This window comes from Eleutherodactylus coqui, chromosome 3, assembly GCF_035609145.1.
Source record: "Eleutherodactylus coqui strain aEleCoq1 chromosome 3, aEleCoq1.hap1, whole genome shotgun sequence".
NCBI lineage: Eukaryota > Metazoa > Chordata > Amphibia > Anura > Eleutherodactylidae > Eleutherodactylus > Eleutherodactylus coqui.
Genome location: NC_089839.1, coordinates 3,099,797 through 3,123,745, shown reverse-complemented (window position 1 = coordinate 3,123,745; position 23,949 = coordinate 3,099,797). Strand labels below are relative to the sequence as shown.

Below are 23,949 nucleotides of genomic sequence, written 5' to 3'. Positions count from 1 at the left end.
CGGAGGGGGCAGTGCACTACATTAGCATAAAGCACCAGCACACTTTGCGGGATGGTTGGGGAGTTACAATATAAGGACATATCTGGAATCAGCGCCTTTTGACTGATACAGTAATTACTGAGGGGGTAAAACATGCTGACGGATTCTCCTTAAAGGGCCGCTCTAGGGAAACTTCTTTTATTGTTTCACTGGGGTACAACTAGCAGACAGAGCGTGTTGGGTCAGATAGCATACTTATTGGTCCCTTCACTGAGAGCGCTGCTCTGGGGCCCCGGCATACCAACTGACCCATCCTTTGACTTGTTGGATCCTCCGGCAGACCCGGAAACTGTGAAGATGCTCTGTGTGTTTTAGACACTTTCGGACACGTTTTTCCACTGTTTCACACAGGGGGCGCTCCATTGTAGAAAAAGCGGTGTAGCCTGAATAAATAATGTAAACTAATCCAACTATAGGGCGGTACAAGGTGAGACCAGACAGTCCAAATCTGCCACTGTGATCAATCAGGACAGTCTAACCGAAAACGGACTAGAAAGGTTACAAGCTGGTATAACGGCACAACCCCCAAAGACCAAAAGGATGGCCTTAAGGGCCAACGTCCACGGGCGGATAGGATTGTGGAACGTCTGCATAGGGAAGCATGGCCGTCCGCTCCCCAATTAAAGCATGCAGATTTGTTTTCTGGATTCCGTATGCAGCATGTTCCATCGCAGTGCGGACGGCTTTTACTGCAGTCAATGGAAGCTGTCCGATCGCGGCCCAATGTCAATTGCAGACGGGCCACAGACTCTGCAGGAAAGCAGGAGTTTTAAAAAAAATCTGCACTGCGCATGTCCACCAGCGCTTCCGCAAACATCCGCAGTACAGAAAATGGAAGACCCGGACAGGTACGCAGGGTCCTCGGCCGCGGGCAGGGTTCACTGCGGGCTCCCGCATGCACAACCCAAGCCGCCCGTGGACAAGAGGCCGAACACCCCGCTGCTCTTTATTAAACCAGCAATGACACACGCTTTAGGGAGACTCACAGCTGCTGGTCCGTGGCCCGATAATCCATAGTGATGCCACGTTCCTGTATACCCTGCAGCTCCTCCGTATCTGATGAAGGGGTTCTCCCCAAAGCATCTTTCTTTGCTGGTTTAATGAATACAAAGAGAAGTTGGATTTTAAGTCCATCCTTTTGGTCTTGGAAGGTTGAGCCGATATACCAGTTTCTTGCAGTAACCCTGCACCCACCCATTGGAGCATTCACCCGGTTGGCAGCACCTCCAGCACCATTTGGCCCAACAATAGGCCCCCTCACCGCTGCAGACCCCCTAGGGTTTGCTCCTCTCCTTTTTCTCTATCCACTAGTCTGAGTCTGCACTGTCTAACTATAAGCCCCACTGTCACTATTCACTCCCACAAGACTGACTGCGCCCCTTCCAATCCCACAACAGGCGCTGAACAATTCAACTAGTCACAGGGAAGGTGAGGTGGGACCCCGGGGGCCAGACGAGCGCTCACTCATCAATAGGTATCTTATATCCCCCAATATGCACAATCCGGCTGCAATAAGTATGTTATATCCCCCAATATGCACAATCCGGCTGCAATAAGTGTGTTATATCCCCCAATATGCACAATCCGGCTGCAATAAGTATGTTATATCCCCCAATATGCACAATCCGGCTGCAATAAGTATGTTATATCCCCCAATATGTACAATCCGGCTGCAATAAGTATTTTATATCCCCCAATATGCACAATCCGGCTGCAATAAGTGTGCTATATCCCCCAATATGCACAATCCGGCTGCAATAAGTATGTTATATCCCCCAATATGCACAATCCGGCTGCAATAAGTGTGTTATATCCCCCAATATGCACAATCCGGCTGCAATAAGTGTGTTATATCCCCCAATATGCACAATCCGGCTGCTCTCACACATGCAATCACTCTGCAAGACGCAACTAAAGAAGCACAAAATTCTGCCCCACAATCTGCATGTATACGGGAGCCTATGGAGCTGCGTCTTCAGGTGCGTCTTGCAGAAATCTTCCACACGTGTGAAAGCTCCCTAGGAAGTTTCCTTGGAATGGCCTTTTAAAGCCTGTGACCCCACACTGGATTAATAAGACTCTGCCACCACAGCCTACTTTCAATTACAGACATACAAGGCCGTGATCACCAATTAGCAAGACGTGCCTGTATCTGCTGACAACCTGACACTAGGTCCTCCATCCATCCTACTACACATGTAGCAGGGCTGACTCTGTGGGACGGCAGTAAGGGCTTTGTCCTGGTTCTGCGTTCGTTGGGCTGATAAGGACACTGTGTGAATCTGTGGATCCAACTGCAATAAAGGTGGCGGGCGGGTGGATCGTCGGTAGATGGAGGCAGCTGGGAGTCATCGCCTCATTTGAATAATGTGCCCTGAATCTGTCACTTCCCTCATCATCCTTATGCTTCTGTGTAGACGGCATCAACAACAAATTAAGTTGTAAATAAGAGACAATCAACACTTTTGTTTGCAGGGGGAATGTCAGCCGTGTCGTCCCTAGAAGGGGGAGCTTATGTAAGCCGAAGTATGGGAAGCAGCGCAGACCAGACAATTAGAGGACGGCTCAGGCGGGATCACATGATTGTCACTTAGTCATCATAACAATGTCTTTTTGATCCGTGGAAGATGGAACGGCGCTGATAGGCGTACGCTGCAACAATGTACAAGACGGATGGGAACGAAGCGAGCGGCATAACGCATAAATGACTTCCTTCCACTAATCATTGTGACTCCTTGCAGCCGGACGAGCCCCAGTCTAAGGGCTTATTAACACGGGCGGATCTGCACTGCGTAAAATGTGCGCAAATTTAGCATGCATAATACGCAGTGAATGAAAGGCATTGATTTCAAGGAGTTCGTTCCCATGAGCGTATTTTGCGTTGTATTTAGCTCACGCACAACGATAAGCATGTTCTATGTTCGTGTGTATTGCGCATGAAAACAGCACTTATTACACGAACTACACTCAATTATCCATTGAGAAGCGCCAACAAATCCGCAGGGCACGCGTGTGCAAAGAATACCGTGAAAATACACGCACGTAACACTCATTGCACAAATGGCGCTGAAGGCGGAGAGATGTGTCAGGCTTTTCTAGGTGCTATTAAAAATAAGCCAATGGTACCACTGTATGTGACATGAGGCGCTTTTACACGGACGTCAGACGCACAAGACCGCACGGGAAAGGAACCCCTTGTGTTACATGTGTATATTCACATGTGTGATTTTGGGGCGACTCTGTCCAAGAATGGTTCCGTCTTCCCTATGGAAGTATTGCGCTCACATGTGAGTTTCATGCAAGTGCGATGCAATTTTCTCTTTTTACGATTGCAGTAAAGTGATTTTCACGCGAAATGACGTAAATTATAGTGGAAATGTGCAGCAGATCTTACCTGGCAATCTTCTCAGGAAGAGGCACCCGGGCGGCCCAAGATGTGACAGATATATTGACCCCTTCCTACTCCAAGGTGTAAATGTGCGCCCTGGCTGGGAAGGAGTTCGCGTGAATAGGTGTGCACTTACGTCCTATGGATGGCATCTGCGCCATTCACAGCAAGAGCTGGCTGTAACTGACAGTCATCCTCCCGATATAACAGCAAGCACTGATTCCCGCTGCTACCCGCTTACACGTCACAATCAATGCTGATCATGGCATGTAAAAGGTTCACACAAGGAGGGCGCTCCCTCTGTGACATCATTGGCCCTCCGCCATGTAATCATGGATGGCTGATGGATTGCCGTGGCAAATGGATGCCAGTCAAGGGCACCCAGGTCTGCCATGACTTATGATCGCTAGGATTAGCGACAATGCATTGCAGTACAGAAATTGTCAAAGCGATTATAGTATCGCAGGTTCAAGTCCCCTAAAGGGAAATAAAAATTGTAAAGAAAAAAAAAAACAACTAAAAATACTAAAAAATTAAAATACATATAAGAAAAACTTTTTTGTGCACTTTTCCCTCTTTGGTTTAATTTTTAAATTAAAAAACGCACGTTTGATATCATCGCATCCGTAATGATCCACATAACATATAGAATGCACTTTTTTAAATGCACGACAAACACTATAAAATACGAAGCAATGCTTTTCATTCATTTTGCCTAACAAAAAACTAAATAAAAATGATAAAAAAGCCATATGTACCCGAAAATGGTACCAATAAAAACTGCAGCGCACTATGCAAAAAAGCGAGCCCTGAGAGAGCTCCGATGATGGGAAGTACACTCCTCAACATCAAAATTGCAACACCAAAGAGGTACGGTTATGCAAATTACAAAGTTGAAGGTGCCACTAAGTTATGCAAATTATGCCATTTTCAAGCACCTAGCTGCAATCTGTGGCATGTGGGAGGGGCTTTATAATATAAAAGACAGATTGAAAGCAAATATTTTCAGCCACATGGAACCTCTAAAATGGGATATCGTCTTGAGGCATGATGGTGCGATGCCTCCTGTTCATCGACAGGCCGGTTATCACCACTTGTTGCAAACTGAGAGATCTTGGTTTATCACTCTGGCAGATCGCTACCTGCATAGACTGAGAGGTCAGCAGTGTCCCAGTGGTTGGGTGAACAACGATAAACTCGAATGACAGCAAGAGGCGCACGGAGGTGAACCTCAGCACAGCTGGATCCTCAGATTAGAAGAATGGCGCATAGTCATCCATTCTGTACTGCGAGGGAGACTGGACGCCACATCCCAAGCCAAGGTTGTTGAGTAGAAACCATCAGAAGGCTCTTGCACGACATTGGGCTACGAGGCAGACGTCTAACGACAGGTGACCTAAAGCCACCGCTCTCACAAGCTATCGTGGTGCAGAGCGAGACGGCAATGGAGGCTGGAGTGGAGGTGCGTCCTCTTCAGTGATGAGTCCCGCTTTTGTCTTGGATGCAATGATAGCCTATGTGGCCGAAATGTGCTAAAATGGCCTGCAACGTCTCCAGACACGGCTTTTCTTGCTCGGTATTACAATTTCAATGTTGACAGGTAAATACTCATAAGTTATGGCTTTTGGAAGGTGGAGATGAAAATCCGAAAAAGATCATCATCTCCTTAGATCTGAATCTGTCCATGTAACTAAAGGGTTAAGGGACTTATACCTCTTAATACATTTAGTGTTTCTTACTGCAGTGGCACTTCTCTAAGAGTAAAACATGTCAGTCTTAGATAAATGTGGCCCAACGACACTTTCAAAATATGGCATAGATTTCGGTACAGATCCTACACTTTATCCAAGTCATATCGGGTGACACGCTACCTCCATTGTATGCCCATACATTTGAGAACCTTACTATTAGAAGTGGAAAAGAAGTAAAGTAGAGGAACAAGAGACCCCGATCACAAACTAACATGTTTCTACACAAATGCCAGAGCATGGGAAACAAACAAGGAGAATTGGAGCTCCGAACACAGGAAGAGAAATATGATGTCATCGGCATCACGGAAACTTGGTGGGATGATATGCATGATTGGATACAAGGCTTGTAGGATACAATGTATTTATAAGGAACAGACCTAATAAAAGGGGAGGGGGTGTTGTGTTGTATGTTAGGAGAACATTCATCTCCACAGAGATTCAAGCTTCAGAGCTGGGAGTTCTGTAGAGACTGTTTGGGTAAGAATACAAGGAGAGAACAACAGAAAGGACACCATTGTAGGCATTTACTATAGGCCGCCTGGACAAGCAGAAGATATGGAGGAACTCTTTCCACATCAGATGGCCAAGATCTCAGAGAAGCCCAACATAGTGATCATGGGAGATTTTACCCATCCAGACATTTGTTGGGAATCTCTCAGGTAAAAGTAATGGATCCAACAGATTCTTATCCGCTCTTGCTGACAACTTTATCTGCCAGAAGGTCGAAGAGAAAACAAGGGGATCTGCTATCTTGGGCCTAATTCTTACCAGCAGGGAGGGAATGGTGGAGGAAGTAAGGGTGGCTGGGACCTCAGGAGGCAGCGAGCATGATATCCTTGGATGTTGGATAACAAGGGGAGGAAGACCTGAGAAGACTCAGACCTCAAGGTTGTATTTCAGAAAGGCAGATTCTAATGAACTCAGAAAGAGGAAGAATCCAATGGCGGGATGTTCTTAAGGACAGAAATGTCCAAGAAGGTTGGAAAATATTGTGAAATGAAATTCTCAAAGCACAATCGTTACCAATCCCTAAAAGAAGGAAGAATGGGAAGCGTTTAAAGAGACCTTGAACTTTTGAAGATACTTGAACTTTTTATCTGTCTGCACGCAGGAAATGCAGGATGTGTAAATACAGATGCAGCAAAGCTTAACCGAATCCTGAAAAACTGGCTGCAACAAGTTATCTAACACAACAAAAAAAGGTTCTGTTTAACAGATTGTGTAAGATGAATTGCTACATCTGTACTAACAGGTTGGCATAGGAAAGTGGGGGATCTTTGCCTCCTTTATAATGTTGAATCGTCTCCCTCCCAATCCCCTACCGGTTACTGAACTTACTAAATGCTGATGATGAAAAGGCTCAGTTCTTAAAGGGATTGGCCATCAATAGCTGGCAACTGAACAAACGTTTTAAGAGCCATCACAGATCTCGAGCTATACAACTGCATTAAAGGAGTTTTTCCATAACTTCATATTTGTCACAGCCGCTCTGTAAATCCAGGTTGCTTCTGACGGGACATGTGACTATTGCAGCTAATCAGTGGCTATAGACAGTCACTGTGATGACAAGTGATTGGCTGCAGCAGTCATAAGTCCTAATCAGAAGCAACCAGGATGTACAGACAGTGAAGACACTTTATTCAAATCACTGCACGCCACGAATACAGGAGCCTGCGGATAGTAAGAAAACCCAGAGCAGGATTCCCCTTGTGTCCAGGCGTGTGGGAAGAGGGGCATCATAAGCACTTGCAAGTGACCCACTGCTCGCAGTCAAGTGGCACGCCAAAAAGTACATTTTCATGCTCTCGACCGCATGCAGACACTTCTGTAGCAGTAAGGGAGAGGGGGCTGCACCGGGCAAGAGAAAACCTGTCTGCATCACGGTCTATAATAAATGTATGGGGGGTGTAGACCCATCCGACCAGGTGCTTTAGCCATACCTGGTGAAGCAGAGACCAGGGCCAGGTACAAAAAGGTAGCAATCTACCTTACTCAGACCACTAGGTGTAATGCCCAAGTCCCCGGGAACGCTGGCCTTCCTGCAGTTCCAGGAGCAGCTTGTTAAGCGCCTTCTGTGTGAGACCGCCGCACCACAGTAAGATTACGAAGCCTCACAGAGGGTGCGGAGGGGGGATTATTTTTAGGCAATCATTTTGGTTTTTTTTTGCAACGAGGCCTGAAACGTATTTAGTTGTGCCCTAAAAGCCAAAGGGTGTTCCCTCCATTACAGGCCAAGCCATGGGTCCAGTAAGCAGATTGGGGCCACAGTTTGTATGTTTCTAGACACAGGACAAACAGGGGGATCCATTCTGGAGTCCAGTATACAAAAAAACTGTCCTTAAAATGACATATTTACAAATACATGAAATTGTATTTTTTCTCCTCTGTATTGGATTAACCCCTGAAAAAGAACTGTTGGTTAAAATACTCCTCAATGAATGCAGTAAGAAGTGTATTTTTTAAACAGGGTCATTTTGAGAACTGATGTTAGATTTGTACGTCTCTTGGATTGTTAGAAAAACTAAAAGGTTTTTCAAATGTGCGTCCAGAATAATGGAAACAGATGGAAATATATATATATCTCATCAACAATTTGTACAGTACGTTTGCACATACTTGACAGACTGCAGTTGAAAATGTGACAATTCTCTAAAAATTCTCCACAATTCTGGCAGTTTTTAATAAATCTACACAAATTCTATCGGTCTACATTTACCTCCTAAATGAAGTACAATATGTGGCGAAAAAACAATGTCAGAATCATCGGGATCTGCAGAACCTTTACGGAGTTATTCTGTGTTAAAGTGACACACGTCACATTTTCAAAATTTGGCCGTGTCATTTAGGTGCAAACAGGCTTGGTCACTGAGGGGTTAAAGTGTAACTGTTATTTAAAATAGGTGATTCTAAGCATTTTTTCTAATCTCTTTAATTGGCCTATTCTGTACATTTTCTTTAAACCTCCTCTTCTGCGATGCAGCCGGGTGAATACGGATTTCCCCAACTATTTCCTAGCCACGTCTTCTCCTAACTGTAGAGGAGAAAAGGGGTTTTCAAAGAAAAATGTACAGAATAGCCTAATAAAATTTTGCAAAAATGCTTAGAATCGCCTAATCTGTACATTTTGTTACACTTTAGGTTCAATACGTAGAATGGAGATGCACATTTATGCCTCTGCTAATTGCATCATATCTGTAAGGCCTCATTCACCATTTCCACCAGCCATGAATGTGATGAACGTCCGTTCACGGTGAGATATCAGATCAGATAGTAGAATCATACACAATATGATCAAATGAGCCCCTCGGGACAGCGCAGGATTAATACAGATGCAGAACCGTTTTTATAAATCTGGGTCAAAATGTTAACCAATTGTGGATTTGGTCTGTAAGCTTTGGAAAGCCTTCAGTGATTGCAAATGGGTTTAGTATGAAATCATATTGGCACCAACCAGAATTCAGTGTTAAAACAGTATTAAAAGATAATAACTTCTTGCCCTATATTTCAGAGGCCGTAACCAAATCTCTCCAATTACAATATATTTTATTATTTCATCACTTATATAAAGACCTCCCCTCCCCGTACATCTGCCCTTGAACACGGCACATACAACAGCCAGGACTTACCTTCACATCTGAGAAGTAGGTTTTCAGCATGTTGGAGCTTGGGTAACGCGTGTAAAAAAACATGAGTTTGGCTTTTTTCAAGTGATTTGGAGACAGGCCTTCCTGCATGTAGAATTGTGCTAGTCAAGGAAAACACTGGTGGAAGAAGCATATGAAAGCATAAAACACAACAAGCATCCCGCAGCAGGGTGTACATACCGGCGTCTCCCCGCCAGGGGCTCTTATCTTATCTCTATCATAGATTAAAGAGATCAGTTCTTCAGGTATTCTACATTACTTCCTTCCCCAAATCTTCTCCTTGTGCTGGGCTCATATATCAGAAGGGAACGCTGGGGGATTTCATATGAGAGGATCTACAAAGTGCTGAGACTTGTTTAGCGCTCTTCCAGTAATAACCTGCGCAACACGCCATAAAGCGCCATTAGAACTTGTCATGTTCTATATTAAGGAGGGGTTCCCACTAAAGACATTCATCTCATATCCCCTGTGATCCCGAGAATGGAGCTCCATGTGAATAGCGCTGCACACGTCTAACCGCCACTCCACTGACTTCTGGGAGACGGAGGGAAGTCCATCCTCTTGGCTGTCTTCCTCCATCCCATAGAAGTGAATGGAACAGTGCGCATTACCACTCCATTCACACAGACCATTCCGGTGGGTGCTGTTTTCTGGATCCCAGCAGTCTGACCCTCAGCGATCAGATATTTATTCCCTATGCAGTTAATAGCGGATGAATATTATTAGTGATTAAACGCCTTTAAGAAGAAGAAAAGTTATATCAAACATATGAATATACAACCTTTCCATCCGGTTAACAATGCAAACAAACACAATGTCATCTTACAATTACCTGCACTGAAGCATCTATCCATCTCCTATCTATCTATTACCTATCTATCTCCTATCTATCTATCTATCTATCTATCTATCTATCTATCTATCTCATATCATTCTATCTATTTATCTATCTATCTCCTATCTATCTATTTATTTAATATCTATCTATCCCATATCTATCTATCTATCTCATATCTAATCTATCTCCTATCTATCTATCTCCTATCTATCTATCTCATATCTAATCTATCTATCTATCTATCTCACATCTATCTATCTATCTATCTATCTATCTCATATCTATCTATCTATCTCATATCATTCTATCTATTTATCTATCTATCTCCTATCTATCTATTTATTTAATATCTATCTATCCCATATCTATCTATCTATCTCATATCTAATCTATCTATCTATCTATCTATCTATCTATCTATCTATCTATCTCCTATCTATCTATCTCATATCTAATCTATCTATCTATCTATCTATCTCACATCTATCTATCTATCTCCTATCTATCTATCTTACATCTATCTATCTCATATCTATCTATCTATCCAATATCTATTTATCTATCTATCTCCTATCTATCTCATATCTATTTATCTCATATCTATCTCCTATCAATCTATCTATCTATCTATCTATCCATCCATCTATCTCATATCTATCTATCTCTCTATCTATCTCCTATCTATCTATCTCCCATCTATCTATCTATCTATCTATCTATCTATCTATCTCATACCTATCTATCTATCTATCTCATATCATTCTATCTATTTATCTATCTATCTCCTATCTATCTATTTATTTAATATCTATCTATCCCATATCTTTCTATCTATCTATCTCATATCTAATCTATCTATCTATCTCCTATCTATCTATCTCCTATCTATCTATCTCATATCTAATCTATCTATCTATCTATCTTATATCTATCTCCTATCTATCTATCTCACATCTATCTATCTCCTATCTATCTATCTATCTCCTATCTATCTATCTATCTATCTATCTATCTATCTTATATCTATCTCCTATCTATCTATCTCACATCTATCTATCTCATATCTATCTATAAATCTATCTATCTATCCAATATCTATTTATCTATCTATCTCCTATTTATCTCATATCTATTTATCTCATATCTATCTATCTATCTCCTATCTATCTATCTATCTATCTTATATCTATCTCCTATCTATCTATCTCACATCTATCTATCTCATATCTATCTATAAATCTATCTATCTATCCAATATCTATTTATCTATCTATCTCCTATTTATCTCATATCTATTTATCTCATATCAATCTATCTATCTATCCATCTATCTCATATCTATCTATCTCTCTATCTATCTCCTATCTATCTATCTCCCATCTATCTATCTCATATCTATCTATCTCACATCTATCTATCTATCTCACATCTATCTATCTATCTATCTCATATCTATCTATCTCATATCTATCTATCTCATATCTATCTCCTATCTATCCATCTCCTATCTATCTATCTCTCATATCTATCTCTCTCATATCTATCTATCCATTATCTATCTCATATCTATCTAATATCTATTTATTTCATATCAATCTATCTATCCCATATCTATCTATCTCATATCTATCTATCTATCTATCTATCTATCTATCTATCTCATATCTATCTCCTATCTATCCACCTCATATCTATCTATCTATCTCCTATCTATCTATCTATCTATCTATCTATCTATCTCCTATCTATCTATCTCCTATCTATCTATCTCCTATCTATCTATCTCCTATCTATCTATCTCATATCTATCTATCTCATATCTATCTCCTATCTATCCATCTCCTATCTATCTATCTCTCATATCTATCTCTCTCATATCTATCTATCCATTATCTATCTAATATCTATCTCATATCTATCTAATATCTATTTATTTCATATCAATCTATCTATCCCATATCTATCTATCTCATATCTATCTCCTATCTATCTCCTATCTCATACCTATCTATCTATCTCATATCTATCCATCTCCTATCTATCTCATACCTATCTATCTATCTCCTATCTATCTATCTATCTATCTCCTATCTATCTATCTATCTATCTATCTATCTATCTATCTCCCATGTATCTATCTCATATCTATCTATCTCATATCTATCTACCTATCTCATATCTATCTATCTCATATCTATCTATCTATCTCCCATGTATCTTCTTCCATCCATATGCATAGTAACTGACCACCTGCTTAATAGTTTATAAACCCTACAATCTATATAATTGGTACATAAAATCAAGCAGACCAGATTCCGGCGGACGGAGGGCTAACCATAACACTTTAGGCCTACTAATTTTCCTCTAGCACTTCTTGGCATTATGTGAAGCGCTGTAAGCCTGTCTGCTTAGGACACATCTGTGCCGCAGGCTGGGCCTGCCATTTCCTCTGCAAATTAATGGCTTTATAATTTATCAGAAATGAAGATGCATGCGGAGAAAATCAATACGGTCCCCCAAGTTCAATTAAGTCTTCTTCCCCACCGTGTTCCCAGGTTTCTCTAAAGCAGGGGTCCCCAACCGCCGGTCCGCGGACCGGGGCCGGGCCGTTGGGTGGTTAGCGCCGGTCCGCGGCACCGCTGGGAACTTTTACTCTAAACACAAGGCCCGCGGGCCGAATCCAGCCCGCTGCCTTGTGTTATGTGGCCGAAGCGATTACCAGCGAGGGCGCCGCAGCTCCCCGCTGGTAATCGCGCTGATGCCGGCCACACTGACGTCTGTGCAGCCAGGATACTCTTCCCCGAGTCCCCTGCTCATTAGTTCCGCAGGAGAGGACACGGGGAGGAAGCGTTCCGGGCTGACGTCAGGGCAAGCAGACAGAGAGCGACAGCAGGGAGGAGGTAAGTATATGGGTTGGGGGGCTGCCTATTACGGGGGGGGGGGGCTACTTATTACAGGGGAAGGGGCTGCCAATTACTGGGGGGCTGGTTATTACTGGGGGGCGGGGGCTACGTATTACAGGGGAAGGGGCTGCCTATTACGGGGGGGCTGCCTATTACTGGGGGGGGGGGACCTGCTTATTACTGGAGGGGTTGCTTACTGGGGGGGCTGCTTATTACTGGGGGGGGGGGGGCTACTTATTACAGGGGAAGGGGCTGCCTATTACTGGGGGGGGGTGCCTATTACTGGCTGGGGGGACCTGCTTATTACTGGGGGGAACCTGCTTATTACTGGGGGGGGCTGCTTATTACTGGGGGGGGGGTGTTCTTATTACAGGGGAATGGGGTTGCTTATTACTGGGGGGGCTGGTTATTACTGGGGGGGACCTGGTTATTGGGGGGGGGACCTGCTTATTACTGGGGGGGGGATTGCTTACTGGGGGGGCTGCTTATTACTGGGGTGGGCTGGGGGCTACTTATTACAGGGGAAGGGGCTGCTTATTACTGGGGAGGCTGCCTATTACTGGGGGGGAGCTGCCGCCTAGTACTTGGGGGGGGGGTGCCTATTACTTGGGGGGGGGGGCGCTGCCTATTACTGGGGGGGGGGGGGCGCTGCCTATTACTGGGGGTGGGGCGCTGCCTATTACTGGGGGGGGGACCTGCTTATTACTGGGGGGGGGGGGACCTGCTTATTACTGGGGGGGGGGACCTGCTTATTACTGGGAGGGGACCTGCTTATTACTGGGGGGGGGGCTGCTAATTACTGAGAGGTGGGGGCTGTCTATTACTGAGGGATGGGGGCTGTCTATTACTGGGGGGGGGGGGAGATAAATTATATGCTGCCCTATGTGTGTGCTGGGGGGGGGGGGAGATTATACACTGCCCTATGTGTGTACTGCCAGGACATTCTAATGTCATAACTAAATAAGAATGCACTAAACTCCAACCCCCTTCATAACCCCGCCCCCTATAACCAAAACCCCGCCCATGTCCCGCCCAACCCTGCCGGGCCTTGTAAAAATGGTCTTGCTTGAAGCCGGTCCCTGGTGCCAAAAAGGTTGGGGACCACTGCTCTAAAGAACTTAAAAGAAGATGCCGTGAGACTGAACGTCTTGTTACAGTGGAGCTGCTCGCAGACTTCATCTTTCCATCAGGACAACATCATTGCATCTAACGGTCCTTATCCAAAGATGTTCCATTGTCATGGAAGGGATTTATCATCAGGGGGATTTTTGATTCCACTTTTGCTCCCTTCTCCAGTGTAAAATGCAACAAATCTATCAATGTCCCAGGATGTTGATGGAGTTCATACATGGAAGCTGCTGGTGCGTTTCTAGCTATTCTGCAGTGCGATCATGTGATGTGGGTCTTGGTGTGAATGCCCCCTACATATGTCTGGGGTTGTGGAGGCTCTTTGCAGTAACATTCAGACAAAGTTTGTGACATTTTTAAATATAAATTCCAATTTTTAAATCGGTTGAAAAAAACCTCCTTCCATTCTAACTCCGCCCTTTTTTAGATGTTTTTGAATATTGAAGAGGGGGAACATCTGTTCTTTTTGGTGCAAATGAATAGTCCATTTGTGTAACGTGCTTTGCCCGAACAAGTAGGCCCAACCTATGCCACAGCAGCCGTAATAGCTGCGCTCCATAGATTAGGTGTAATAAATAGATGCAGAGATGGGCTCATCATCTCGCTGGGGTTGTTCATGACTTGTTACCTCAGTGATTTATAAGCGAGATGGTGAAGCAACAAGTATAACCCCGCTGATCTGTAGGTAAACCCCAGCTATCTGTCTACACTACACTATATATATATATAAAGCCCCTGCTGTTTGCCTCGGAGGTTTAATCATTACAGAGGAAGGTAATTTCACTGACATACTTCTTGTGCCAAGAGAAGAATTGCGAGAACCTTCCGTTACCTCCATTAGACTGATAGAGAAGTCTAAAAGTGCATTATACTCTCCAGTGCCATCTGTCAAAATGCATAAATGAAATAACTGCAGCAAGCTGTCACCTCCCGCTCCCAGATAAGACTTTCAGGAAAGTCAAAACTTCTGGCTGAATTACATCTTGGTGTTTGCATCTTTCAATGTGCTGGAGAACTATTGTTGTAGCCTTGTTATTTATCATAGTCTGACTCGGGCGCAGATATTGTAAACGTGGTCTGCAGTCTACATCTACCTGTGAAATGGAACACTAAATCAGCACCCATGTACGGCTTCTCATCCAAAAGCTCACCGGGGCTTATTTACTATTCAAGATACGACAGTTTTCTGGTGCAAACTGCCAGAATTCAGTATACATGCTTGCGCCACATTTATTATGTGTTTTTAGACACTTTTGGACAGTTTTTCCAACTTGTACAAAAAAAGAAGACATGGCATGACATTTTTGGTATAAACTAAGCCAACTAACAGGTTGTCTAAACTTATACCGGACAGCTTTAGGCCGCCTGCAGACAGCCAGGTCGGATCCTACTGCAAGAATTCTCACAGCGGGACCCGAGCCCCTGCAGTGACCAGCGCGGCACTCACCTGCTCCCGTGGCTCCGGCTCTGTGATGTGCCAGCTGCCGCCCAGTCGGTGCATGCGCAGAGTGGAGCTAGCTGCCAGGGGGTGACGCAGAGCCCCGCACAGAAAAAAAGCATGCCGCGATTTGTTTTCTGCACAAGATTTCGCGCAGACAAATCGCGTCTGCCTGCCTAGGATTGTGTTTTCTAACGCAATCCTATGGCAGCTTCCACGGGGGGAGATTTTGCAGGAAATCCCGCCGCGGAATTTCCACCCGTGTGCAGGGCCTTAAGTCGACAGATTTATTCTTCATTGATACATCTTAAAACTGCCTGGTGTAAGTCTCCACTAACTTTTAGACAGTATTAGTAAATAAGCCCCACTGTGCAGAGAAGGTATAAAGCCGCATGCACACAGAGAAATAAGAAGAGCTCCATAATATCGACAGAATATCGCGGTCCGCATCCAGACAGAAACATGTTCATAAATGACATGGAGTAAGCAGTGTCGTATTTTGTGATAAGACGTCGCCAAAAACTTTCACTTTTGAGTGCAGAATTAATTTTCTTTTATGTTCCGACCCTCCCGGCTGTCTGTATTGTAAGCCTGTTGTACGCAGCGTTATCTGTCTCTTGTTTGTCAGCGCTTCCTTTGGAGCACTTCTGGTGTTTTCCTCATGAGTTGCCAATAAAATCTAGCATAACGCCTTCTTACGGAGCAAGACGCTGTTTAGTAAATATTGTATAAGTGACCAATTGGTGAGCTTCCCTTTTAAGTGACTGCACTGAAAACCCAACTGTTCTTCCAAGAAAGCCCTGGCTGTTTCCAGGATACTTCCACACGCACAATGAGTCATGATGGAATAGATTCAGTAAACATACAGCTGTACCGAACACGAGCTAAGCCCCATTCAAGGCCAGGAGAGAAAATGAGCACAAATAAATATTAAGGAGCTGGGGGGAGGTAAGTGTGCGAGGTGTGCAAACAATCTCCAGCGCAGAGGTCCACGCAGCCTGCCTCGATTCTTGCAGCCTTAGCTTTGTGAAGACAGATGATATTCAATTCTATGTGCAATGCAAAATAGACAATAACTGCTGAAACTTGAGCCAGCTGCCAGGTGTAAAAAAAAGCAAAAGATGATAAATCCATAAATTAATGAAAGACATCTGCTCAGGAACATAAAAGATCAGAGAGACGGTGCACTGCAGCTGAACCTGAAGCAGCGTTCAAACAGTCTTGTGTTGTGTGTTTACAAAGTACAATATAGCCTTAACTAAATAACAGCAACACAAAGGTGCATGGAAGACGCTGGGCGTGTGCGGGGACAGATGCTCGCCTCCTACCGGGCATGGTGCTGGATTAACCCACTCCGGACAGGTGTCATCTACACGGAGAGGACTGCCATTACTGTCTGGAAGCCCACAACACAATAGATGCCGGACTTTCAGGAAAAGCAGCTTACAAAACCCCGCGCTCCAAAGTGTGAATGAAGTGTAACTTACGTGGGTGAGGGTCATGCGGTCCTCCGCAGGTCAGCCTCTTATCAGCCATTTCTCATCTTGCTAGGAGAGCAGGTGCTCCGCCGGTCGCCCCTCCATAAGAAGCCCCCCATACTGTTAGCATGTCTCTGTACGACACTTCGTGCATCTTCTGTAAACACCGGTGGATCACCAGCTCTCCAAACTAAAAACCTGGATGAGAAATGGCTGATCATTAAGATTTCTGAGGAGTTCGCGGAGGACCGCAGACCCCTCACCCTAGTTAACCGTTATTTACAACTTCTATCGCTCTTCTATCCACACACTTTGGGGTGCGGGGATTTGTAACCTGCTTTTCCTGATATCCCCAGACACTCTCCCAGGGGATGTAGTGGTGGCGGGGATGAGCGAACCAGGACCAGCTGTCCTGGACTAACCTATGTATGAGGGACTGGACTTTTAGCGACTGCCAATACGCCTTTTTGTGCTGTCACTAACCTGCACATACATTAAGGCGGTGGCTTGGCTGACTACTGACAGCGGGGCTCCTGATCTAACCGCCAGGACAGATCCTAGCAGTTTAAGGCCTCATGTCCACTAGAAAAATACAATCCGCGCAGAATCTGCCGTGGATTTCCGCGTCAGATTCCACGCGGATTTGCTTTAAATGGTATTTTTTTTGCCTGCAGATATCCGCACACATTGCTATCAATGTGATAGCAATGTGGCCGATCCGCGCAAAATGGAGCATGCCCCGTTTTTTCTCCCACAAGTGAAAAACGCAATTCTTTTAAAATCCCATCTGCAGGTGCAAAAATCAATTTAATGGACCACGAATGGCCAATGATTCCCTATGGGTAAAATCCGCTGCGGATTCCATTTACCCAGTAGACATGAGGCCTAACCCTTATATTCCACAATCAATAGCAACTGCAGCATGCAAGCAGGTGGCAGGAGAGGGGCTCCTCCTGTCACCCATCAGTACCCTGCTATGCAGTCATAAGGTACCAATGGGTTCCCATAGCAGCCTGATAAAGGCCTCTGTGTCTGCCATGTATTAGACCCCACCTCTGGCTGAGCTGGCTGCTGTCATAAGGATTGCAGAATGCACTATACAAGTAATGCAGTGTACTATACTAGCAATCACATGATCACATCTTCAAGTCCCCTTAACAGATTTAAAAAAAAATGTAAAAAAAGCTTAATAAAGTTTAATTTTAAAAAATCAATTTTAAAAACCCTTTTAAATGGATAAAATACCCACATTTTGTTTTACAATTTGGTATTTAATTGGTATTACTGCGTCCATAAAAATACTTTTACAAAGTACTGCAGAGTTGTCCTTTTTCTTTCATCCATCTCCCAAAATAAATGCCATCCCAACATCACATGTACCTCAAATGGTACGATAAAAACTACAAGCCTTCCTGCCAACAAGTCCCCTCAGAGCTCCGCTGCCAGAATAATACGAGGATTCTGGGTCTCAGAATGCGGCGATGCACATTCAATGGTTTTTCTTTAAAAATGTGGGTTTTTTGCACTAAAGTATTATAAAATCCCTAACCCCCAACAAACGTAATAAAGTTCTACAACACATTGAAGAATACGAGTATTACAAACGGGAGGAACACACGCAGCTGGCAGTCATTAGACTAATTATTTCAATCAGTGCGTTTTTTTTTGCCGCACACAACTGCATTCACCGCGCACACGGAAAAAGTACATACAACATGCTGATGCGCTGCGCTCATGGGCAGGGCCTACGGGTGTGTTCACATCAGCCCGGTGGGTCAGGTTGTGGAAGTGCATCGTAAAGCCATTGTAAATGGCGGTAAGGCCTCCTTCACACGAGCGCATGCGTTTATACACTGTATATCCGCATGAATGAATGTTCGCCACAATCAAGTCCCGAACATAGTGGGTGTATTTAAAGCCGTTCACACCGGGCGCTGCGGGGCGTATGTAAGAAAACAAGCTGAAGCCATGGCAAGCTACGATGGCGCTAAAATGCTCGGAATGACAATTCCTGCCTAATTACGGCCGTCTGTCTTCATTTCCCAGCGTTGCCCGCAGGGTAGCTCCTCCCCCTCCCACCATAGAAGTCTACGGGAGCTTGCTGCGTAACGCGGTGTATGACCGTTCTATTCGCGCGCCGAATAAGATAGAACAGGGACGATTTGTTTCTCACGTAAATATTCTGCATAAAAACCAGGTTCCACTGAATGAAGCAACTGAAATCGGAGGCGGTGATGGCTGTGCTTACGTGTGGGAATACCTGCGCACATTCGCTCATATGAAGAAGCTCTAAGACTCCAAACTCGCACGAGATTTGTGTGTCGCCAGACGCTCACGTGATTATGGACTCCATTCACTAGAATGGACTTATTCGCATGAGCGTCCCCCCCCCCCCCAACAGCGATGCTACAAGAGAAAGCAATGGCAGCACGTTCCATCGTTTGCCGTTCCCTCGCCCATTGTTTCCTATGAGACCTTAAGAGACGCTGCATGTCACTGCCGTGCGAGTTTCACGGGGACCGCGGCTATTACAACCAATGGTCTTCTCAGGGAACATTCAGATGTTTCTTGCGCTTGTACAATTCCTTCATCTGATCGTTGCCATAGGAAACCATTGGTTCTAATAGCCGTGATTTTAGCGCACGTAGGTCCGCGTGTGAAACTGGCCTTATTATTACACGGGTGAGCGCGACATCAGGCCGAAATCACGCTAGACAACATAAATTTTTCCCGCCAACGTGAATCATTTTTCATTTAAAGGCCTTGCATTGCGTCCGTGGAGTTGCGGTCCTCAGGTGCGTGTTTCACGCGTGTCAGAGGATCGCAAGTGTTTCCCCTTAATTTCAATGGGTGCCATCACATGGCACGGTATGCGATGCATTAAAGGTCTCATTCAAAACAAGGGACAAGGCGTTCCGAGGAAACGCCAAAAGATAGTAAATGCTGCCATTCCTGTTCCTTGCAGCATCACTGCGAGGGAAAAAAAATCGGCCATATTTCTGCGTGTTTTCTGTGTTTCGCAACACCCCAAACGTCTGCGAGATCTTCACCCGCGTGAATGTAGCCTCAGCGTGACGCACACAGGTCATACGATAGAACACATGATTCACAAAGGGATGTTCTCATTGCGATGCTGTACTATAAAACAATCGCAGCAGGTCATATTTGGGGCCACACCGGCTCTCACTTGCATACAGATTCGATCTCATGCGATTGTGATGCAATTTTTAATTTTCCCTATTGAAATCCCATGTTCGGAGCTGCGATGTGTTTTTGCGTGGGAGATCACATGTTTACAAGCGGTATATCGGGAAGGTGTCAATAAAGCCTGACAGTGCGAAGCCTCATGGATCTCATGGAGTCCACTGTGTTTGCAGCGTGTCATCTCCGAGTTGTCACGTCCCTACAGGGTTAACGTGCGCCTTCAGACGGCTTTGTGCGGAGGGCCCGGCTGCCCACTCTCTGCACCTGTACGACTTGCCCCGGGGTAGGAGGAGGGCGCTGGAGATCTCTGCAAATGAATATGTTTAATCAAATATTAAGTTTTATTCAAATGTAAGCAGCGGCGGTCGTTTCTCTTTAACTGATTTCCTTGTCGTGCATCTTTTTTGCATCTTAAGAAAAGCAGCTCCTGTTGGATCCCAGACATTTGCATTTAGCAAACTGAAGCAGAAGTGAAGTGGAGTGCGGAGGGACATCTGCCCAGGTGACACACATTCAGACAAGGAGCTGTCAGGGGATTGGCGCCTCGCATCTGCATCAGCTGATGGACACAAGGCTGCGTGTAAACAGCACCGACAGAAGTCGCTCTGCAGACATCAGCTGAATGCTCAATAGCAGTCGTAGATACATTTCTGGCCAGCAGAGCTTACATTCTACTCGCCCCATGCGGTAGGTACACACAGACTCATGTGCATAGAAGCTACTAGAGGGCCTTTCTCACATGCGGAATATTTCTGCAAGACGCACCTAAAGATGCAGGAAATCAACAGGTAGACAAGGGTTATTGAGTGAAAAGCCCCTTAATGGTCGGGTGGCACGTAGCGAACACACGCGGGCATCCGTACGTACGCTCACTGCGATGGAGCGCATCTGCACATGAACCAGTGCATTTTGTTTTCTTTTTACCATTGAAATTATCTGCTAGGGCACACGGAAAAAAGAAGGCTCGGTCCTGCCCTACATAATAACATGGCACGAGAATCCCCATCAATGGTTTACTTTCGTCATGAGTGAACATCACACCCGCGAAGCCTGACAAAATCCCGATTGTGTGTTTAAGCCGTTATCCCTCGGTCACCTGCCGGCCGCTCTGGTTGGAGCTTTTAGCATGACGGCCGTTGGAGAGAAGACGCCACTGATGCACAAGATGCCACAAACTAAGGTGCATCGGATGGGTTTCGTTTTATATTTCAATCCGGACAGTAAAGTAACATCCGGCTGCAAAGAACATGCTGCTAGAAGTGGGTGCAGCATGCCGCACGACGCTCGCCTCGCAGTGCCCGCCAATAGTCCTTCCTTCGCCTGATGAAAGGTTCTACATTTCCTTTAGGTTTTCCATGGCTTGCGGTGATGGACACAGAGGGGTACGATGCTTCGGGGCCCGTACTCCGCACCACAAGTCGTGGTAAACGCACTAAAATCTGCGCGTCTCAGTGTGCATTTTGATGAAAAACCGTCCTGCAAGTTTGCATCATAATGTGCAGTTATTCGGGCAGATGCCGCGGCACCCACGTAATCAGCAGCGTAAGGCCACCCAGGGGCTTCTCACACTGGACGGAGTATCCCATAGCAGCGTTGCAGTATCTTCCGTCCCTGAAGAGGATCTGCGCGGCAGGATTCTTCTACTTTCAATTGCGCACTAAAATTCTCACATTAGTAGTGCGGATTTTAGGGGTGAAAATTCTGCAGGAGGGGATGATCTGCAATGCTGCTGCAGAATATTCTGTCCTGTGTGAAGGGCTTTATCTACAGAAGCGCTCGGCCACTAACGATGAGCGATAAACAGCCAATTCTTAACGATCCGCTAGAAGTCCCCAGCAGCCCGCTCGGCTGCACGGTCTCCAGGCGATTGCAGCTGCCCCGTGTGGCCTTACCTGAATGTCCTGTAACAAGCCGCACTGTCTGATCAGACCTTGACAGAGTTTTGTCCCCGGGAAGTAAACAAGTTCCTATTGAATAACAGCAAGCAGAGATTTTGACAACGTGGGGAATTGATATGGATGGGATGGTATACTGTATAACCTCACCATACAAGATTAATCATCAGGCCGACTTCACGGGGGCCCTAACTGCTGGGACTGCTGCAGAGATCATTTCCGCAATGAGTCTGCAGATTGGACATTTATGGATTAGGATCTGCAGCATTTAGGTGATTTTTGCGGTACTTCATTGTGTGCCGGTAATAACAGGTTACCAAAACGTCCCGAAGCGCTTAACATGCAAAGTAAAAGATTGGGAGCTGAAACTTACTTTGCTGAGGGGTTCGTGGTGACCAACCGCGCACGCTCCATGCAGGCTCCTCTCTTCCCTTCTTTATCCCAGATGCACGAGGACAGCGAGGTCCGGTATAACAACACGCCGGCCTCCTTCATGCAGCACAAACTGGAAGGGCTTACTGCTAGTATAGGTGGCTTTATATGCACATTGGCGCCCGGACGTTCGGCCGCTGTTACATGGGCATAAGCACATTCAGGACCATATTTGTGCAATGGGCGTTGCACATTTCTGCATGTTTTACTGTACTTTTTGCGCATGCTCCCATTCACTGACATGGGCAATTAAGTTAAAGCAAATGCGCAGGAAAGTAGAGCATGCTGCGTATTTCCTGCACATACAAAATACGCTTATGTGAACGAACGCCTTGAAGTCAATAAGTTCTATTCACTGCATATTGCATGGACAAGCTTTGCGTGCGCAAAACACGTTTGTGTAAATGCGGCCTAAGGGCTCGAACGCGTGACTGTAAAAATCACGGCCGCAAAAAGTGACGAAACCGAAGCACTGATTTCAATGGTTTCGTTTTCACTAATGTGATTCTCGCGCAATATTACTATTTGTGAAAAAAGATAGACTGAGCCGCTCTTTTGGCTTTTTTCTTTCTCACGCACAGTAGACTTGGAATGTTATAAAAAGACTTTTCGCAGGTTAATGCGCCAATACGCTGCGTTGCAGGAGCGTCTCTGTTTAAGCCCCAAGGCCGCCTTCACACTGGCGATACGAGAGCGAGTGAAACCGTAGAATCATGAAACCAATGATTTCCAATGCTTTCCTTCACATTTGCGTGTTTTCACTCAGTGTTGCGGCATTCCCTGTCTTCCTGCGGGCTGCGCTTCTTTCATCCCCCATGTTTCCCATGCACGGAGCCTCTTTTTATCGCGATGTGAAGCACGGACTTGCGATTTTAACATTAGAAAGTCCTATTGACTTTTGTGCTTAAAAAAACAAAAATCGCAAGAAAAAAAAGGCGTGATTTTGCTGTGATTTTCTTGCGGTGATATCACGATAAGCCTTCAGGGCTCCTGCCCACTGGCGATCGCAATATCGCTGCGTTTTTTAAAAGCCAATGTCAAGAGGACTTCCTAATGTTAAAATCGCATCCTGCAGAAATCACAAGTTGGTGCAATTTTTGTGCGATGCGTTTTTAACATTAGAAAGTCCCATTGACAACCGTGTTAAAAAAACACAGCGATATCCCGATCGCCGATGGGCAGGAGCCCTTAGGGAGGTCTCACACGGACGATAAAATCGTGCAATGCGAGGAGGAGTAAAAAAGCAGATTTCTGAAACCAATGCTTTTCAGTGGTTTCTTTCCCATCTGCGATGTCGCGGCTGCCCCATCTGATTTTTTATCTCCCATGTTTCCCTATGGAGCCTCCTTTTTATCGTTGCAATGCATTCTTAATATTAGAAAGTCCTATTGACTTCAGCGATAAAAAATTGAGCAGTTTTATCGCGCAAATTCATTGCAGGTGGCAGCAATACAAGATTATTCTTTAAAAAAGCATTGCTGGCGACCAAAAATCGCAGGAACAAAGATGCAATTTTCTCGCGGTAAAATCGCGATCGCCCGTGTGGAACTAGCCTAAGGGGGACGACACAGAACAGCAAGTGCATGCAGATGAGAACCACAACCAAATGAGGCTTCATCATCACATACAGCAGAAAGTGGCGCAAATTATCGCACAAACCCAGCCCAGCTCATAGCGGCACTCATGTCACTTTTGGTGAGGACAGGCCAATATGCTTCAGGTTTGTGAGACACGGCCTGATATCGCGCTCGCCAATGTCGATGTCCCAACGGATGCAAGGCCTTTTTGTGTTAAAACCGCCTGGCATTACT

General features: G+C 45.1%; 1 protein-coding gene across 1 annotated transcript in view; it reads right to left on the bottom strand.

Annotated features, from left to right (window-relative positions):
• PROX1 (prospero homeobox 1) overlaps positions 1 to 23,949 on the bottom strand; it is a 94,195-nt gene that overhangs the window by 52,057 nt on the left and 18,189 nt on the right. Inside the window, exon 3 of the mRNA XM_066595061.1 lies at positions 8,805 to 8,923. Within this exon, the coding sequence (XP_066451158.1) occupies positions 8,805 to 8,923 (119 nt within the window). The remainder of the gene's footprint in view (positions 1 to 8,804; positions 8,924 to 23,949) is intronic.